The sequence below is a fragment of the Onychostoma macrolepis genome, chromosome 16 (assembly GCF_012432095.1).
Source record: "Onychostoma macrolepis isolate SWU-2019 chromosome 16, ASM1243209v1, whole genome shotgun sequence".
NCBI lineage: Eukaryota > Metazoa > Chordata > Actinopteri > Cypriniformes > Cyprinidae > Onychostoma > Onychostoma macrolepis.
In genome coordinates this window covers 22,662,101-22,684,050 of record NC_081170.1, presented here as the reverse complement: position 1 = coordinate 22,684,050, position 21,950 = coordinate 22,662,101, and the positions used below count along the sequence as shown (strand labels likewise).

Here is a 21,950-nt window from a genome sequence, read left to right as displayed (position 1 = left end):
AATCAATAAATAGTTTAATGTTAAAAAATAAATGTAATTGTTAAGAAATAAAATAAGATGTTTGTATATATGTATATATGTGATATTTTATATCTTATACTGCATATATATATATATATATATATATTAATATATTTTTTGGCAAAATCCATCAAAAAAGAAATCTCTGAATGCTGTTATGAGCTTTGTATAAACCGTAAATTCAAGATGCTTGATGAAGCAAGAGAAATATATATATCAACAAATACGTTAATGTTCAAGAGTATTAAAATCAAATCTAATTGTTAAAAAAAGTTACAAAAAATAAAACCTAAAATAAAAAAATCAATCAAAATTGAACAAACTGTTTTCATGTTTGTTATGTGTATTGAGTGCTATTAATCTGATAATGCAGAGTTTCTGCCCTATGTAGGGTGCAAATCAGTCGCTTATGAGGTGACATTTCAGCTAGAATGTAGAACAGCTGCTAGTTCTGGACAGAGATGAAGAGTACTCTCATTATGATATTTACATTTCAACATTCATACACCTGGGCTTTGATCCAAAACCCTGTGTTGCGTCTTTTCTTTTGTCCATCTTTGTTCTGTGTTTTGACAGCTCAAGGGCGTGCATGGGAACATGCTTTGCGTGTGACTTTCAGCAGCTTGGTAACAGATGCCAGACACATTATTTTCCCCTAGCAATCCTGTAATCTGACTCACATGTATTATATTTTTAAAAAAAATCAGGGCCTTGTCTTTACAGGGGGTCCACCCTATTTACATGTTTTCGGTACCACCCTTAGTCTTAGAGGCTTGATTATTTCCTCAGAACTTTGGATAGGAGCAGTTTGTCTCTGAAGTTCTTCCTGCCATCAAACTGACCCTTGTGTGCTTGATTGCTGTCTCAGGGTTTGACAGAGACGGTGAAGCTGACACTTCACAGAGCTACAGACAACAGCTTCACTCGTCACTGGCTGCCGTTTCCTACAACAAACGTCATGCGTCATGTTAATCTAAACACACATTGAATTTTAATATATTTTTGGAGCTATGACCCAAGAGTTAGTGTACAAACACTTTGCCATGATGGTGCAATGATGACAGACAACAAAGTTCTCATTTCACTTCAGTCACATTTTCTGGTCCTTTCACAGAACTTGTTTGATCATTGCATTGTGTTTGGTTGGTTGGTTTTGATGTGTTTTGATTGTTTTGTGCTTTGTTTATTTTTGTTTTGTTTCGTGTTTTATTTTGTTTTCCTGAGGCAAGTGGCAAATTGAAATTAAATAAACGGTTTTTATTTAAAGTGTGTGTTTTGTTTTGATTTTTGTTTTTTTTATCTTCTGTTTTGTTTATTTTTATTTAGTTTTTTTGTATTTGTTTTCACAGCTGTTTTTTGTAAAAATTAATTAAAATGATATTTAATCTAATTTGAATTTGCCAGTTTCCCTAGGAACACATACTGAACTTAAACCATATTATTCAGTACCTACGAAAGTGTATAAAATAATAATGCCAATGGTTTATTATGGAAGCCTATTACCACCACTGAATAAAATTTTTGAAAAAGGGAATTGTGACTTTTTATCTCACAATTCTGACTTTATCACAATTGTAAGTTTATATCTTGCAATTCTGACATTTCTTCTTTGAATTGCATGATATAAACTCACAATTGCGAGTTATGAAGTCAGTATTGCATGATATATAAACTCACAATTCTAACTTTTATTCTCAGAATTATGAGATATAAACTCATAAACACAATAGCGTTATGAAGTCTGAATTGTGAGATATTAACTTGCAGTTCTGAGTTTTTTTCTTGCAATTGCTGAGTTTAAACACTGAGTTTATATCTCACAATTCTGAGAAAAAAATCAGAATCGCAAGTTTGTATCAGAATCGCAAGTTTGTATCATGCAATTCTGTGAAAAAAAAGTCTGCAAGAAAAAAAGTCGTAATTATCTTTTTTTTATGCATTGGTGGAAACAGGCTTCCATAGTTCTTTATACATCATAGGACTATGAATGCGTAGTCCAATGCTTTTCTTTTTATGTTTGTCCAGTCTCTGTGAGGCACGCTCTCTTAGTTGTCAGGTACAGTAAGAGATCATCAGGAAATATAATCATTCATTTTCTGTGGAACTTTCATTATGAGCTTTAGCTGGAAATGAAAATGTAGAGATGAGTGAATCACTGGCCTAATATGTATGTATGTGTGTTTTCAATGCGTGTTTGACTCACAATCACTGCTTTGCCTTTGGTGTAGGTGCACACCTTCAGAGGGCCGCACTGGTGTGAATACTGTGCAAACTTCATGTGGGGTCTTATCGCCCAGGGCGTCCGTTGCTCAGGTAACCCTCCACCAATCACAAACCCTCCCACACAAATAAAGTGTCCATCAGAATTATGGCACCGGCCAAGGAGCATTATTCATATCAAATTACGATCCAAAGACCGCTTAGGATCCAGATAATTTCTCGTGCCATTCTGGTAACAATGCCTAATTGGCTGTAGAACTTTTCCAATGTGCGGTGGCAACCTGAGGCTAAATACTGAAAGCGATACCTGCGACAATAAGGGTTTTAACTAGTATGCTGATGTGTGGGTATTTTGCATTCCTAAATGACACCTGGTCCAAACCAGTTGAGTGCCTTCTGTTGAGTGTTGACTATTTATAGTGGAACATACTGTGTACACTATAGAGTACTGTGAGAGAGGCACACCCAGGTAAACCAGGACAGTCTCCTTGTGTTAATGCCAATTGCATCAGGCTACACTTCAAATCACACAGATAAACATACATAAACAGATGCATAGACGCACACACACCTGTACTGTATGACAAAGTATGACACTTTATTGGTTATGTAGATGTGATGCATACTGTATGATTTATACAATAGCTTTACAATAAAGTAAAATTCTTTTAAATTAATAAATTATGCATCATGAACTAACAATGCTTGGTGAATCTAGGTTAATTTATAAGTAAACTATTGTTATTATTGTTTTATATTGTTCATTTATGTTTGATCATAACATAACACATAAACTAATGTTAAAAGGATAGTCAATCAAAAAATGGAAAATCTGCCCTCATTTACTCTCATGACCCTTATGTCGTATGTATGACTGTCGAACACAAAAGAAGATATTTTGTTTTTTTGCGTTTTGGGTGAACTGTGGATTTCATTTATAAATACAATATTTGTATATAGAAAGTAACCTGTATTATATTAATCTTTACTATATTAATTAATATTATTAAAGAGATAGTTCACCCAAAAATTAACATTTTAGCATCATTTACTCACCCTCTGTTCGTTTCAAAGCTGTACGAGTTTCTTTCTTAGGTTGAACATAAAAGAAGATCTTTTTAAGAATGCTGGTAATCAAACAGTTGATGGTAGCCATTGACTTCCATAGTTTTTCTTTCCTTACTATGGAAGTCAATGGGGACCAACAAATGCTTGGTTCTTAAAAATATCTTCTTTTGTGCTCTACATAACAAAGAAACTTATACAGGTTTGGAACAACATGAGGGTGAGTAAATGATGACAAAACTTTCATTTATTTGGGTGAACTATTCATTTAAGGAACATAATACATTTTTGTTAATTAATTAACAAGATTAATAAATGCTGTAAAAGTATTGTTCATTAATATTTTATGTTAGCTGTGGCATTTAGTAAGACATAATAAGTCAGCCCATCATGATTGCAAAATAAACCCTGACAGTGTGATCTTGTGTCACAAATTACCTTTATTTGTTGTGTTTTGTTTAGTTTTTAGTTTTAGTTTTTGTTTTGTGTTATATGTTGTGATTTGGTTTCTGTTTTGTTTTGTCTTGTTTTGTTCTGTTTTGCTTACCTTTGCTTTGTTTTATGAGGCAAAAGGCAAATTGAAATATAACAACCATGATAAATCCTTAACCATTTTTAAAACAGGATGTTCCTAGATGCGGCCTAGATAAACAAATGCACCTTAATTCCATGATTAGAGGTTTGCTCAGATCTCATGTAAACATGGAGCTGGTTATTGTTTGACAGCACTTTCCCAAAACACTCTGTACATAAACTCAATCCAGTCACAAGGCTTTACTGTTGGTTTTTCTCACTGTAAATGGTCTAATCCATTCGGGCCATTATTCAAGCCTTTTCTTTTCACACAGGAGCCTCTCTTCTTTCACTCTGGCCCCCGGGGCGAGCCAGTGTCATCAGACACATTGAGAATTAGAGCAGAGTTGAATGTGTCCCTAGGCCCATATGGAGGAACACAGAGTGTTTTTCTTTTTGTCTTCTTCAGTTTTTTTCTCTGTGGCCTAAAGATGTGAAGGAGGGGTTCAGGCAGGCAGTAAAACTGACAGAGAGTGTGGAGCATTGCATTGCTGAAGATGAGGAGTAGTGGAGAAGCATGTGCTTGCTACTGGAGACACACAGAGAGACAGACCACCCTACTACCACATTCTCCTACATATGTCACATGCAATTTAAAGTAAATTTTTACATTATCTGGAGAAAATGCTAGGGTTGCGTGAAATGCAAACATCACCACAAGCACTAGGGTGTTGGGCGTGGTTCCCAGAGCATTGCTATGTGGTTGCTAGGGTGTTCTGGATGGTTGCTTACTCTCTAATGTAAAAAAAAGTCTTAACGATGTTCTGGTCCCAAAATATTCTATTCATATAATATTCTGGTTCAACACCTGTCCTTATGCCACATAATTTGAGATATCATTAATGTCTGTTACACAATTTGTGTGGGGTGCATTACATGCTGACATTTAATTCTTAAAGAGTTTTTTTTTTTTTTCAAATATCAAGCCCTGAGTACGAACAAACACCTGTAATATGGAAAAAGGTCACATTTTACAGTACACTGTAAAAAATCCAATTAACAAAATGTTGGAAGGGCAAAAATATTTAAGTTGAACAAATTTTATTGCTTGGGCTTAGTTGAGAAGACATATTATATTAAGTATGCACAAATATATTTTAAAAACATTAAATGAATGGTTATTTTCAAATCCAGTCAACATTCAGAATGCTAAATGTTGCCTAAACTAATAAAAACAAATCCAGCCAACACTGAGATCATTCTGCACGTGCACGCGCCTGAGTGACTTCGCGGGAGAAACAGCGCCGCCATCTTGTCACGTTCACGCATCAGGTAAGTTGCGCTAAATAAATGTTGTTGTTTTTTTTTTACTAAATTTAACGAGAAAATCATGCAACATGTTTGATTTTTTTTTTTTTTGTGGACATTTAGAAAGTGTTTTATGAGTTGTATATCCGAAGAAAAGTGGATATAAGACAGTGTATGTCAAGTTCAGGCGTCAGGTAAGTTAACATAACATTAAAGTCAAGTGGCACTGAAAAAAATATTTGTACTTAACGTTTGACTGAATTTATCAAAACATTTATTTAAAACGTATATATTTAAACACAAAAGTACAACATATATAAAAACATCGAATAAGCGTTGTATGGTGTCTGAGGGAAATTTAAGTGAAGGGATTGTGGTCTTTCACCTTGTTTAATCCATAAAACACTTAATATCAAAAGCTGTGTGACTATAATGAATTTTATCTAATTTTGGCGTGTTCTGTTGAATATTTTTTTTTGTGTTTCCGTGACGTGAAAAGATAATGAAAAGATCGCGCGATCTTTGTCCTTTATGCTTAATACGATGATCAGTGAACACTGGGACAACTGATCAATCAATTTGTAAAACGCCACCACTGGTATTTATCAACAACAGGCAGGACCGTTATATTTTTATATAATTTTTATGCTATTTGAGGTAACTTAGCCCTATAATATGAAATGTACATGTTCTGTTACAAATCCAGTCAGCATCAATGCTCCCTGTTGTGCAATGGATTGCGGAATGGATTTGTGCCAAAAAAAAAAAAAAAAACGTTGCAACTTCTGTTTCATCACAGATTTCATTAACTGATATTGATACATTGTAAATGATTTAAAAGGCATCATTTAATTTTTTTAACTTTAAAATGTACTTTTCTTTCTCCATCAGGGTGTGGCCAAAGGTTTCATTGGTGCTTTGTCATCATTGCAAGATTTCAGATGCGACCCAGTCAGTTCTTCCAAGGCACCAAACACTGCCATGTGACCAGACCGCTCCACTGCAACTACATATTGTGTGTACTTTCAAGACTAGGAGTTTATTGTTTTCATTCCAGGTAATGTGTAAATGTTTAGAGGTTTTACAACAATTATAATGTGCTTTACTGTTCTCAGTGGCATCTACGCTAAGTCTGTTTCAGTCTTATTCTGAGGTGAATGTAGCCACCCAGATCCCGTCTGTATCCAGATCAGATGGTAGATCAGTAGCTAAGAGACGACCTCTACAGCTCTGAATGTCAGCGGAGACCATGTCAGCTAGATGAGCCCCAGAGACAGATCCCCTCCGAAGACCTCGTTGGCCATCGGGACAAGACCACGAGAACCAGACAAGTCCTCTGCTCAATCTGACCTGTGTTGCAGCCTAGAATTAAACCACACCATGCTGGTTTCGTCTGTCCAGAGGAGAACTGCCCCCAGACTGTGCCTGGTTGCACCCAAGGTTCTGTCACCAGTGGAGTTTTGGGTCCTTGCCGCTGTCGCCTTTGGCTTGCTTGTTTAGGGACGCTTGGCTGATTGCACAGACATTATTGGAAGAGAGCTGAACTGGATGATGTCAACACTGAATCACCAATGAACTGACTTTAACTGGAAAAATGACTTGTTAATGTCCTCTTGCATTATTGACAAACTATTTTCCTGTTTGACTCTGTAAAGCTGCTTTGACACAATCAGTATTGTTTAAAGCGCTATGTAAATAAAGGTGAATTCATTTGATTTTATATACTGTAACACCTGGTTGAATTTATTTATTTTTTTACTTCTTCTGCATTTTAAAGATGTACTTGTGAACAGTAGTAATATTTGTAAATGTTTGTTTGCTAACATTTTGTTTAGCTTGTTTAGTTTTTTCTTAGTTCATTAAACAAAGTTTAAACTGAATTTTGCAGTTGTATTACAGATGCAGTGTTTGTCAACTGGAGCTTTAAAGGGATAGTTCACCCACAAATGAAAATTTGCTCTTAATTTACTGACCCTTAGGCCATCCAAGATGTAGGTGACTTTTTTACTTCTTTCCTGTATGTTTATTTTGTATGAAAAATGTTATAAATGGAGATTGTTATTAAATAAAGGCTATTATGTGTTGTAAAGTGTGTGTTTTTAGTGATTGATAGACAGCAGTTAATAATTTTTAATAATTTTGTTAAACTATAAAAATATGTTTATGTAGTTCCCCAGCAATTTCTTATGATGCTCAAATAATAAATCTTAGTTGAGGTAACATATAAAACACATAGAGTAAACGGTTAAATCTTAATTGACATAACTTGCTGTTGTCTTCTAAATGTTTGACCAATTTAAACATTTTAGTTGAATGGACTATAAAACTAGCTCACTAAAGGTTGAGCCAACTAAAAAATAACAATTCAGAAGTCAGAAATTTACTGAGCGTAAAATTTCTGTGGAACTAGTTACTAAATAATAATTAGTTGAAACTGCTTGAAATTTTTTACAGTGATGAACAAACAGTAATAAATATACTTTGATATACTATAAATAAAAGAGTAATAAATAGAACATTTATAGCTTAAAGTTCACCCAAAAATGAATATTCTGTCATAATTTACTAACCCTCATGTCATTCCAAACTTGAACATTTTGGCTGTTTTTGTCAGTTTTAATCAAGGGAACTCAAAAGCCTCGAACTCCCAAAGCGACATAGTGTTATTTTAGTATCATTGAGGTACTATTACAGTTTTTATTAATATTTTAATAAATTAGATTAAAATATTAATAAAATCTTAATTAGATTTTCTGTTTTCAGTTTTAATTTAGTTAACATTTTAGATACAATTTTGTTGTGTGTTTGTTTGGTATTATAACTGTTGTATTGTTTTTATTATTTTTTATTTCCGTTTTAGTTTTAGTCATTTTAGTACATCAAGTTAAACTAAATGAAAACAAGAAATATTTCTTGGCAGCTGGGAATAAAAATAAGCTTGATATGTTTTAATAATTCTGTAAAGTTTTATTATTTCTGTTATACTTTTTATCATTCTATTTTAGTTAATGTTTATTTTATTTTGAGTGATGAAAATGTTTTAAAACTAAATGTTTTAGTTAACTGCCAATTAGTTAATAACCCAATGGAAGTGGATGAGGCCAGTCCATAAATGATAAAACACTTAGTTGTTAGTTCATGACACCTACAACCCAAATTCCAGAAATGTTGGGAGGTTTTTTTAAATTTGAATAAAATGAAAACTAAAAGAATTTCAAATCACATGAGCCAATATTTTATTCACAATAGAACATAACATAACAAATGTTTAAACATAGAAATTTTACAATTCTATGCACAAAATGAGCTAATTTCAAATTTGATGCCTGCTACAGGTCTCAAAATAGTTGGGACGGGGGCATGTTTACCATGGTGTAGCATTTCCTCTTCTTATCAAAAGAAGGTCTCCCTCCTCTTTAGCCCAGAGGACACGGTTTCCGTGATTTCCAACAAGAATGTCAAATTTGGACTCATCTGACCATAGAACACTTTTCCACTTTGAAACAGTCCATTTTAAATGAGCCTTGGCCCACAGGACACGATGGCGCTTCTGGACCATGTTCACATATGGCTTCCTTTTTGCATGATAGAGCTTTAGTTGGCATCTGCAGATGGCACGGCGGATTGTGTTTACCGACAGTGGTTTCTGGAAGTATTCCTGGGCCCACTTAGTAATGTCAATGACAGATTCATGCCGATGAGTGATGCAGTGTCATCTGACAGCCCATACGCACAGAGATTTCTCCAGTTTCTCTGAATCTTTTGATGATGTTATGCACTGTAGATGATGAGATTTGCAAAGCCTTTCCAATTTGATGTTGAGGAACGCTGTTTTTAAAGTATGCCACAATCTTTCACAGATTGGAGAGTCTCTGCCCATCTTTACTTCTGAGAGACTCTTTTCAGCCCTTTGTTGCCCCCGTGCCAACTTTTTTGAGACCTGTAACAGGCATCAAATTTGAAATGAGCTCATTTAGTGGAAAAAAGTGGAAAATTTCTCAGTTTAACATTTCCGGAATTTGGGTTGTATGCATTAAAGGGATAGTTCAACCAAAAATGAAAATTCTGTCGTTTATTACTCACCTTCATGTCGTTTCAAACCCGTAAGACCTTTGTTCATCTTCAGAACGCAAATTAAGATATTTTTGATGAAATCTGAGAGCTTTCTGACTAGGGATGTTCATTTTAACCGTTAACCGACCGATAAGAATTTTGACCGATTAATACAATCAGTATTACGGGTTTGGAATGACATGAGAGTGATTAATTAATGACAGAATTTTCATTTGTGGGTGAACTATTGTGTTGCTGAAAAGCAAATTTCTTGCAGATTGCAAATTTACAGATTCCTGATTCAAATGAACAAAATATGTGTAAAACAGTTGTACACAAAATTCAGGCTAAACTCAGTGTATTTGGGGGGCGAGAGCAGAAGAATTGTTTTTCAATTAAGCAGGTGTCCATCATGCACATGACAAGAGGCCTTTGATATACACCTGCAAGCACATGCGTGTATGTATTGTACGTAGACCCGCTGGCAAACACACCCAGAGTTGCACAAGGTTATGCTCTCAGAATGACAGAGCCACAAACACAAAGCAGAATGTTACTGACATTCTCACACTTTACCACCCAGTCTGACTGACACACACCTGTTTCTCCACGTATACTTTACCCTGAAGATATACCCTCCATAAGATCCCTAGACACACACACACAGACACACACATACATGCTTTGGGTCTCTTGGAGTCTGTCTTTTGTCTCTTTGGTGACAACAGGGTCACACTCTTCTAACCTTTTGACCTGTTACTCTTGCAGACTGTGGGCTGAACGTGCACAAACAGTGCTCCAAACTCGTGCCCAGTGACTGTCAGCCAGACCTCCGCAGGATCAAGAAGGTCTTCAGCTGCGATCTCACCACGCTGGTCAAAGCCCACAACACACCACGGCCGATGGTTCTGGACATGTGTATCAAAGAGATCGAGCACAGAGGTACTGATCGCTTCTAAAATGAGTGCTAGAACATTTTAATATGGAGATCCCAGATCTTCTCTAGCACCTGTGGCCTTTAGCAAGGCACTTAATCACTGACTGTAGGCGTCTCACAGTTTCCCTCTGCTCTGGTGTCTCCTTGTCATCAAGATGTGCAAAAATAAGAATACCTAACCTAAAACAACAGGGAGAGGAAGCAAACATTCTCCACATTTTGACTCATTGGGTGACGCCTTCCATTAAAGAGACCATTCTTTGAGAAATGAGTTAATATATTAGCAAACCAGCATTCTGCTTGCTATATTTAAGAGAAAAACTAATAAAATAAAATTAACTTTTTGTTTCAATCAGTTTCTTACTATAGAGAGAAATATAATATATAATATAAATATGTATTTGTATTGTAATATGTATTTATTTTTTTCACGTGTGCTAGCCTAAAGACTGAAAACATTTCACAAAAGCCAGGAAACTAAAATATGCTACTTTCCACAGACAATTTCAGTGAAAAATTCAAAATAAAAGTAAATATTTATGTACTGATAGCCATAGTTTTAAAACCAGTGCTAGGAATAAAAACAAATATGATTTTAGGGTGAAAAAATATTATTTTAATGTTCATCTCACCTTTCTTGCAGTATGCATACTTAAAGATTTGTTGACATTCTTTCTGTCACCTTTAACTTGCTCACTGGAGTTTGTAAGACTTATTAAAATGTTATCTAAATGTTTTTTCATATGTTTACAAAATATGTATTATTACAGTGTAAAGCTGCAAATACAAACAAATAAGTATGAACGTGTACACACGCACACAAATACACACACACACACATATATATATATATATATACTATATATATATATATATATATATATACAGTGAGGAAAATAAGTATTTGAACACCCTGCTATTTTGCAAGTTCTCCCACTTAGAAATCATGGAGGGTCTGAAATTGTCATCGAGGTGCATGTCCACTGTGAGAGACATAATCTAAAAAAATCCAGAAATCACAATGTATGATTTTTAACTATTTATTTGTATGATACAGCTGCAAATAAGTATTTGAACACCTGTCTATCAGCTAGAATTCTGACCCTCAAAGACCTGTTAGTCTGCCTTTAAAATGTCCACCTCCACTCCATTTATTATCCTAAATTAGATGCACCTGTTTGAGGTCGTTAGCTGCATAAAGACACCTGTCCACCCCATACAATCAGTAAGAATCCAACTACTAACATGGCCAAGACCAAAGAGCTGTCCAAAGACACTAGAGACAAAATTGTACACCTCCACAAGGCTGGAAAGGGCTACGGGAAATTGCCAAGCAGCTTGGTGAAAAAGGTCCACTGTTGGAGCAATCATTAGAAAATGGAAGAAGCTAAACATGACTGTCAATCTCCCTCGGACTGGGGCTCCATGCAAGATCTCACCTCGTGGGGTCTCAATGATCCTAAGAAAGGTGAGAAATCAGCCCAGAACTACACGGGAGGAGCTGGTCAATGACCTGAAAAGAGCTGGGACCACCGCTTCCAAGGTTACTGTTGGTAATACACTAAGACGCCATGGTTTGAAATCATGCATGGCACGGAAGGTTCCCCTGCTTAAACCAGCACATGTCCAGGCCCCACTTAAGTTTGCTAATGACCATTTGGATGATCCAGAGGAGTCATGGGAGAAAGTCATGTGGTCAGATGAGACCAAAATAGAACTGTTTGGTCATAATTCCACTAAACGTGTTTGGAGGAAGAAGAATGATGAGTACCATCCCAAGAACACCATCCCTACTGTGAAGCATGGGGTGGTAGCATCATGCTTTGGGGTGTTTTTCTGCACATGGGACAGGGCGACTGCACTGTATTAAGGAGAGGATGACCGGGGCCATGTATTGCGAGATTTTGGGGAACAACCTCCTTCCCTCAGTTAGAGCATTGAAGATGGGTCGAGGCTGGGTCTTCCAACATGACAATGACCAAGCACACAGCCAGGATAACCAAGGAGTGGCTCTGTAAGAAGCATATCAAGGTTCTGGCGTGGCCTAGCCAGTCTCCAGACCTAAACCCAATAGAGAATCTTTGAGGGAGCTCAAACTCCGTGTTTCTCAGCGACAGGCCAGAAACCTGACTGATCTAGAGAAGATCTGTGTGGAGGAGGCCAAAATCCCTCCTGCAGTGTGTGCAAACCTGGTGAAAAACTACAGGAAACGTTTGACCTCTGTAATTGCAAACAAAGGCTACTGTACCAAATATTAACATTGATTTTCTCAGGTGTTCAAATACTTATTTGCAGCTGTATCATACAAATAAATAGTTAAAAAATCATACATTGTGATTTCTGGATTTTTTTTTTTAGATTATGTCTCTCACGGTGGACATGCACCTACGATGACAATTTCAGACCCCTCCATGATTTCTAAGTGGGAGAACTTGCAAAATAGCAGGGTGTTCAAATACTTATTTTCCTCACTGTATATATATGAGAAAAACATTTATTTCATAATGATATTTCCCCCCATTTTAAATTCTTATTATCCAATGAAAGGTTAGATTTTTGTGAATTTTTTTAATAAAAAATCAAAAGGAGTAACAATGCAGATTAATTTTCATAGCCTTCTTTGATCATATTTACCAAGGGTGCCGATATTTTTGGCCATGACGGCTTACATATAATGACATGCATGGTATAAAATGTCTTAATGCATGAAATTATATAGCTGTTTTTGTATTTTATGAAGATGGTCCCTCACAAGGAGATCCTTATGTTTTGGGGTCATCGCTTTTGTCCTGTAAAATGGCAAAAGGAGGAAAAATAAAATTTTTATAACAGTGCTACATAATTATATTTCCATAATGGAGAATCAGGGATGAAGTTCCTATACACACATGTGAGTGGATGATAGATGAACTGGGCAAGGCACAGAATATCCAATTTATCAAAAGGATAATCAAAACATTAATTGATTATCTGATTAATTGTTAGTTGCAGTCCCTGTTTGATCAATACTAATTTACATGTTTACCTCCCAAGTCCACTGATTGGGTAGTTGAAGTAAATATGTGTTACTTCTCTTCTTCTAGGTTTGAAATCAGAGGGTCTGTACAGAGTGTCAGGCTTCACAGAACACATAGAAGATGTCAGACTGGCCTTCGATAGAGGTTTGTATAGGTTTAGAATAACTGTCTGTGCCTCAAACCTGATGTAATCAGGTATATGATAGGTGTTCAACTAACATTTGGTCTCTTCACTTTCGCTTACATGCTTGAATGAACTCATAATAATCCTTTATATCACTGTTATTTTATCAACATGCAGCCTGTATGGAAAAACCCATGCTTTTCCATTCAAAACAATGTATTGTTGGTATGATATAGTGATTAATCTGTTACTCATAACAGATAACTAATTCTCCTTTGCAGATGGTGAGAAGGCAGACATCAGTGCCAATATCTACCCAGACATCAATATAATTGCTGGAGCTATGAAGCTTTATTTGCGAGATCTGCCCATTCCAGTTATCACATATGAAGTCTACTCCAAATTTATTCAAGCGGCCAGTAAGAGACTATAACTATATATTAATTATAAAATATCAATTATATGTGTTATTGTAATTGTAATTAACTAGAAACTTTCTCTTGTATTCTGTTTTGATTGTCATTATTAACTACTTTGATCTTGTCATTAAATACCCTTTGATTCTGGTGCAACACTCATAGTTTCCACGAACATATTAAGCAGCCCAATCATTTTCAACAGTGAAAATAATAGGAAATTTCTTGAGCACCAAATCAACCTTACAATGAATTTTGAAGGATCATGTGACACTGAAGACTGGAGTAATGGCTGCTGAAAATTCAGCCTTGCCTTCAAACGGAAAAAAAATATATATATACTAAATTTAAAATATATTAAATCAGAAAATGGTTATTTTAAATTGTAATAAAAATTCACAACATTACTTTTTTATAGTGGACATTTGATCAAATAAATGCAGCCATGATGAGCATAAGAGCAAACATTTAAAAAAAAAAAAATGAATAGTAGTGTAACTTGTAAATGAAAAAGTATAATACAAAAATAAATAATTTTCATTAGTGCTCTCAGATTTTGGACTGTGTGTGGTATAACATCAGTAAAGTGTGTGAAATAGTGGCCAGTTTTAGCAGAAAAACTGATTTTGCACAATTCTAAACAGTATTTTGCAAAACATTTTCTAAGATTTTCTTACATTTTTTGTTATCAGAAATAACAGACTCTGATTCTAGACTGGAGGCAGTTCATGATGTTCTCCTCCAACTTCCTCCAGCCCACTATGAGACCCTGCGGTACCTGATGACACACCTGAAGAGGTAAAACCGCAAACGTATTGAATTTCCACACACATTTACTGCTCCCTTAGGTGCCGGTCCCATAGTTCATTACATGGCTCTGTACCTCATTGAGCCGTTGGGTTTTCAGGTTTTTGTTCCATTTAAGCATTCTCCCTGCGGCTTTAAAGAGTGATTTTACTTCCTGTCACCCTGCAATATAAAACATATAAGACTGATTAGAAGGAATCAGGAAACACAATACTGTGCTTTAGTTCAGTGCACTTCAGGAACTAAAAAACCTACACAATGATCCTCAGGGATTTGTGCTTTACCTCTAACTTGCCAAGCCAGCTTTGCCACATTTCTCCATCCATGGAAAGTATATCAGTTACCTACCTGCATGTTTATTATCAAAATTGTATTGTCTGAGGTGTTTTTTCCACATCTTTTCTCTGTTCATCAGGGTCACCATGTACGAGAAGGACAATTACATGAACTCGGAGAACCTAGGAATCGTTTTTGGCCCAACACTCATGCGGCCCCCGGACCTGAACACACTCACCACTCTCAACGACATGAGATACCAGAAACTGATAGTTCAGCTCCTGATAGAGCATGAGGACATCTTGTTTTAAACAGCTGAAATGAAGACATTGTTAAAAACCTTAAAGAGCGTGTACATTTTAAAAAGCAGCCTGCCACACATTTCAAAGATATTATGTTTTCTCTCTTTTGCATACAAAATTTGGACTTATATGCACATTTCACTCAATGTGTTTCAGTTCCCCAAACAAATACTGTTAAGCATGGAGTAAATGAACATTCGTGTTGAAAACAGAATTAATTATTATTGATGGGCATTTTAGCAGTTCACCCAAAATGAAAATTACCAGAAAATTTGGATGTAGATGAGACCCTCTGCAGTAAATGGGTGCCGTCAGATTCAGAGTTCAAACAGCTGATAAAGACATCCTGATAATCCACAAGTAATCCACACGACTCCAGTCCAACAATTAACATATTGTGAAGAGAAAAGCTCTTAACAAGACGTTAATTGATTATGATAATTGATGAACTGGAGTTGTGTGGATTATTACAATGTTTTGAGCAGCTTTTTGGACTCTAATTCTGACGGCACCCATTCACTGCAAAGGATCCACTGGTGAGCAAATGATATAATGCTAAATTTCTCCAAATCTGTTCTGATGAAGAAACAAACTCATCTACATCTAGAATGGCTTGAGGGTGATTAAATATTTAGAAAATTTTCATTTTTTGGGGTGGATTCCTTTAAATCGAATTACAGTACCTTTTTATACTGTATGAATCTATGGTCAATTAGCATTGCGAAACAGACATATTGTCAAGTATGATTAAAAAATATATATATATTTTTGGGTCATGATGTTGGTAAATGTATGTGTGCTATAAAGGCAAGACAGTTAAGATCATGTGTAAAGCACTTTTTAATTTTACATGGAGTGTAAATAGTTATTTTTTTGTTCACCGAGTGTTAATGCTGTGTTTAACCCATGCCTCCTTCAAATTATATTTTGTTCGCCCTGACAACAATTAAGTGAACTACGTCATCACCCTGTGAATGGACAAAATGATCCTGTGAGCTTATATTTAGTGCTTGTTCCTTCCTCCTTGGACTTGATCCCATTTCAGTGATTTCGCTAAACAAAATTATATGTATTATGTTCATCTGGACTCCTGAGGCGAGATCAGTTATTCACCTTAAAAAAAAACAAAAGTCCACATGTGGTACCATCACCATCAAATTGTTTATTTGATAAAAGACCTTTTTACAGTTTTTTTGAAGATATTTCTGTGAATGATTGTAATTATGATTGTAATTTATCAAATGCTGATTTATTAAATTATGCAAATCTGCTTAATTTTAAATCATTTTGACAGTCAAAATGAGCTTCTGAAAGGTTGTGTATTATTACTTAAAGCTGCAACACCTCACATTTGCAGTATGTGAAATATGTTGCTGTAATTAGTGCTTGGTCAGCTCTCTTTAGGCGTTGGTTTTCTCTAAGCTTGGTTTTCTTGTTCCAAATTCAGGGGTGTGACCGGCAGCATTGTTTTAGTATCAGACAGCTGAGACGGTATATGCCCCAAAGTGACTTTTTCACCAAATCACAAGTGAAGTGAGAACCTGAAACCAGCTTCCTGAGGGCAGTTGCAGCAGCTCAACAGACCAATGAGAGAGAGGAAGGAGGGCATATGAGCAACAGGTGAACTATAAATAAATGAATTCATCACTCATTATAGTTTAGACAGAGAGATGCAACACTGTATGATGTTATGAGAAAAGACATAGACAGAAAAGCCACAAGGTTGTTCTGCTGGATGTTTTCTTAAAAGAAACGAAAGACTCGACAGTCAGTCTCTGCTGACAATAACATACCTGAAGCTGAGGTGAGTGTTTCTGAAGGATGAGACAGATAGATAGATTTGCTTTAAAATGTAAACATTTAAAGTATAATGAATTTGATTAGAGATAGATAGACAGACAAGACAGATAGATGGATGGATAGATAGACTTTCACTTTAAAATGTCAACATTTAAAGTATGATGAGTTAAACTGACTAAAGATGATAGATAGATAGATACTATATATCTGTCTATCTATCTATTATAGATAGATAGATTCACTTTAAAATGTCAACATTTAAAGTATGAGTTAAACTGACTAAAGATGATGGATGGATAGATAGATAGATACTATATATGTCTATATATCTATCTATTATAGATAGATAGATAGATTCGCTTTAAAATGTCAACATTTAAAGTATGATGAGTTAGATAGATAATATATATCTGTCTATTATAGATAGAGAGATGCAACACTGATAGATTGAATAGATAGTGAATAGATAGATTCACTTTAAAATGTCAACATTTAAAGTATGAGTTAAACTGACTAAAGATGATGGATAGATAGATACTATATATGTATCTATTATAGATAGATAGATAGATTCACTTTAAAATGTCAACATTTAAAGTATGAGTTAAACTGACTAAAGATGATGGATAGATAGATACTATATATGTATCTATTATAGATAGATAGATAGATTCACTTTAAAATGTCAACATTTAAAGTATGATGAGTTAAACTGACTAAAGATGATAGATAGATGGATAGATAGATAGATAACAAACATATAGTAATTTAAATATATTGTATGTATAAAAATAAAAATGTTCGCATATAATTTTATGAACGTTAATATATGCATTTCAGTGTGAACTGAAGAATTAGACAGTATGGCAGACAGATACTCCTGGTGGAAAAACTTGACTGGAAAAAACAAGAACCATTTTAAAGAAGGCCAGCAGGAATTTGGAAATGGGGCGTCGGTGAAACAAACTGGCGGCGACAACAAGAACGGCAATCTGATCAGCGACGAGACGTACGACGACTCGCAGCTGGAGCCTTCCTTCAATGAAAACACGTGCCGGAGAAATTGGACAGTGTCACGGTCTGGCCGTTTTAAGGAGAAACGAAGGGTGCGGGTCACCATGCCAGAGAACAACTTTTATGACAAAAACGTTGCTGCAGCAAAGTAGCCAGTCAGTTTACGATGTTTATAATAAATGAAGCTGTTTACACTGCAAGCGCGCGATGCGTCTTCTGGAATTGTGGATTTAATCTTGAGAAGTCCATTTGTCAAGAGGGCTTTCTAATTTGGTCTGGTTGCGTCGTTCGCTTGCAGTGTAGAGAGGATGTTGTGAAGAAAACCTTCATTCGGTGGAGCCATTGACTTCAGTTTCAGTGACAGACTATAATGACACCCGTTACATTCTGCAGTAACCTGGGATTTGTCTCTGCTGATCGAAGGTTCTTAGAGACGCTGAACACTTCATATGAATTTTTCAGTTATTTGCCTACAAAAAGAAAGACATTTGCTCTGTAGGCGCAAGTAGCGAGCCTATTTATTGTTTGGCTGTTTGCTTTTTTTTCCAGAAAAGTCTCTTATTTATTATTTAAAAAGGGGATTTTTTTAAAGGAAACGTTTTTTAGATGAAGGATATCCAAGATTATGTCAATTTTACCTTTTAAGTTCTGTTTGGGGGACAATTTGGTTTGATTTTCATTACCTACTGAATGTTGCACCATTGAAAAAGTTATTGGTTTCGAGGTTTTATCCAAAATGATTTGAGACTGCATGGCAGATCCACTGGAGCAAACTAAAATGGAACTGCAAACTTTACAACAGTTTATGTAACTGTGTAATGCCATATTAAGAATGGAATGCTGTTAAGATGACTGAGTATGCTGTTGTATGCAAATTATTATACACGCCACACACTAGTCATCTGCATTATTTAGGTGTGTGATGATGATTATGCCATCTGTCAATGAAAGGCCACTTGACTACATTTTAACTGAGTGTCTCATCGTTCTCAATAGTTTTGCCTATTATTAAACATTACATTTTCTAAGAGTACTGTATGTGAGACATTTTTGAGATGATCAGTTATTTTGTGTCATGGAACAGGCTAAGAGAAGAGCTCCCTCTAGTGATGGTGTATAAAACTACAACGCCAACAGTGATGAACAGCACAGAACTGATATACTTTATTCACATGTAAATACTTATAGGCTACTCCAGACAAATTGACCTACACATGTTCTAAATATTGTAAACATTGAAAAATTCATCTGAAAAAATGACACACACGTACTATAAAAAATCAGCACTGAAATGTTCTGAAATATTCAATGTTTCAGCCAACAGGCACTTTGGGGACAAACATTCTCTTTGAGCAGAATTTAACACTTTGCAATTGAAGAAGAACAACAGTCTTCAAATACTACAAAAGCCCAATCACACCACCACCTAAGTGTAGTTACAAAACCTAAAAAATAAATTACAGACATGATCTGTAGATAACAGAAACCCTGTTTAGAACTACTGACACATGACATGAAATGATACCGACAAGCTGTAGATCTCAAAGAGAAAAATACCGGAATCTCTCTGAAGGTAAACATTGACGCTGTTATGCAGGAGTGTTTAGTATTTATAGTTCATCATGTTTGTAGGTGAACTCCCGAGCTGATATAAATCCATCATTATCTTCATCTTCTTTTTGGAAGATGTCCTCAACCATCACTTCATGATGGGTGTCATTGGGAGCATATCCATGCCTTTCAAACTCTTTACGCAGGTATTCTTTGACCTAAAACAGAAAGGCGTTTAGAATAACACAAATAACTCCCTGAAATGTATTATTGGCATTGATGGTTCCATTAAGATCCTTTAACATTCATGTAACCTTTCAATTGCACAAAAAGTTCTTTATGGTGAAAAAAGGTTCTTTGGATCATTAAAATATTCTTACATTAAATATTTTAAGAACTATTCCATGAAAGGTTCTTTGGGGAACCAAAAATGGTTATTCTACTGCACTGCTACAAAACACCCTTTTGGAACCTTTATTTTTAAGAGCGTATCATAAATCTCATGCTTGACGGACAGCTGCTTTCTGACGCACAGTTGTAAACAAGAAACTGTTTTGACAAACCTCTGCTTTGGAAAGTTTCCAGTCATCATTGAGGTCCATTTCCTGAAAGGACTCATGTGATCTAGGCCCATTTCGGATCTCGATGATCTCAATGTCAAAGATCAGAGTGCTCTCCGGAGGGATTTTACCTGCGAACAGAGCATAGCCACTGTCAATATAGCTAATCTGAGTTATAATTCATATGGGGTATTTTAGACAGGCTTAATGCAACGTCAATGACAAATTCAATAGCAGAAGGTGCATGGAGAATACCAGAGTTCCTCAAATGTTTTATGCATATGCATCTTGCTGACACACCTTTGCCCTCTTTGCCATATGCAAGAGCTGGAGGGACAGTCAGTTTCCTCTTCTCCCCTGCACACATGCCTTGAAGACCCTTGTCCCAACCCTTGATCACCTCATGGATCCCCAACGTGAACCAAACAGGGTTTTTGTCTCCATGTTGGTGGCTGCCAATTACAAGACATATGCATTAGTATTAAAGGCAAGAGACATGCACACTCTTGTTGAAAAACCAAGCTTGAGTTGGTAGCTGTGTTATGAAATGTGGTTGGTGGTTTCTATCGGGTCTAAACTGGTCATTCGCTGGTCCAAACTAAACCATCTTGGGCCAGCAACACACCAACTAACAGCTAACGTGGTCAAACTGGTTTTTGGATCAAGGTAGCTGGACCAGCTAATGATCATTCTGGACCAGACAGAAACCAGCAGTACAATGTTGCAAAACATAACTGTTTAAGCTTATAAATGTGTATTCAGCAACAACAAACACATTTAACCAATGCATTCTCATTGCAAAAGTGCAGGGTTAATAAAACCTGTTCTTGCAGTGTATGAACATGCATCAGATGGTTCATTAGATGTCACCTGGAATGAAACATTGTGCCATTACTCTCCAGAAAGCCTTCGTAGTGAACCAGAAGAATATCTCCGTATTTGGATTTACGATGACAAAGGAAAGGTTTGTATAGAACTTCTATTTTCACCTCTGGTTCCGGAAGTTTTGCTCCATGCACGTAAAAGAATAATGCAGAAAAAATGCATGTCCACAACTCTGGAATCATCTTAATATAAAGAACGGTTTAACACTCTCTAACCGTTCAACTAATGTTTCATGCACAACAAAGTTCTGATAAAACTTCCCAAACTACAAGTTGTACTGCCGCGACTACGTGGCAAGCGAAATTTCTACAGGGGTCTTTCCCAAACCAGGGATGTCCGATCCGTGAACGAGTCATTCTTTTGAGTCGACTCTTTTCAATGAATCAGTTGAAACTGTTCACAAACTTGAAAAACGAGCAGTTCAGCAGAAAGGTTACAAATTGAACGTACTTGTTGACATGTTTATGACTGATGTCATGAAATATTGAAATACATGAACGAAAGATCATGAATTTTAAAAATTTTCTGAAAATACAATTGACATATTTAGGTTCCAAATTAGGCTACATTTTGTTTTATGAGCTTAATTATGACTTCAAAAACATTGGGAAATATCACAATTGCAACAAACAGCTTTATTTCAAAAAACATTATGTAAAAAGTAAACGTTATAAACGACAGAAATGTTACCAATCATGTATTAAAATATATGAAACTTATTACAATGTTAAACTTACAAAATCTTTTTAGGTAAGAGATAATGAATTTTGTTTAGGCTGTAAAAATATTAATTATTTATTTATAAATTACACTTTTCAAATTACTGGAACACATCACAATTACAACAAAACGTAATAATAAACTACTGTTTGAATGTAATATGTCAAGTTGAGATGTTATGAGACGCTATGTTCTTTTGAAACGAACTGTTCGAAAGAACCGACTCCTCGGACCTCAGCCCACACTCCCAGATTCCCAGCGTAAACGTTGCCACCCTAAAATACAACACTTAATTATTATTGGTCAGCTTTTTTTAAGGACACGCCTCAGCGACCAATATCTAATTTTCATTGGACATTAC

The 21,950-nt window shown here is 35.6% G+C and overlaps 2 protein-coding genes across 2 annotated transcripts in view; one reads left to right on the top strand and one right to left on the bottom strand.

The window, feature by feature from the left end:
- Positions 1-16,329, top strand: part of chn2 (chimerin 2) — a 48,123-nt gene extending 31,794 nt beyond the window's left edge. The window contains exons 9-14 of the mRNA XM_058746232.1: positions 2,250-2,334; positions 9,949-10,122; positions 13,201-13,278; positions 13,540-13,677; positions 14,367-14,472; positions 14,897-16,329. Coding sequence (XP_058602215.1) covers positions 2,250-2,334; positions 9,949-10,122; positions 13,201-13,278; positions 13,540-13,677; positions 14,367-14,472; positions 14,897-15,068 — 753 coding nt within the window. The 3' untranslated portion in view covers positions 15,069-16,329. The remainder of the gene's footprint in view (positions 1-2,249; positions 2,335-9,948; positions 10,123-13,200; positions 13,279-13,539; positions 13,678-14,366; positions 14,473-14,896) is intronic.
- Positions 16,330-19,013: 2,684 nt separating this feature from the next.
- fkbp14 (FKBP prolyl isomerase 14) lies at positions 19,014-21,202 on the bottom strand. Its single transcript, XM_058746234.1, has 4 exons — positions 20,855-21,202; positions 20,285-20,436; positions 19,988-20,115; positions 19,014-19,642 (listed from the first exon to the last, which is right to left on the bottom strand). Exons 1-4 carry the CDS (start codon positions 21,049-21,051, stop codon positions 19,484-19,486), a joined length of 636 nt encoding a protein of 211 aa, XP_058602217.1. The 5' UTR covers positions 21,052-21,202; the 3' UTR covers positions 19,014-19,483.
- Positions 21,203-21,950: the final 748 nt, after the last annotated feature.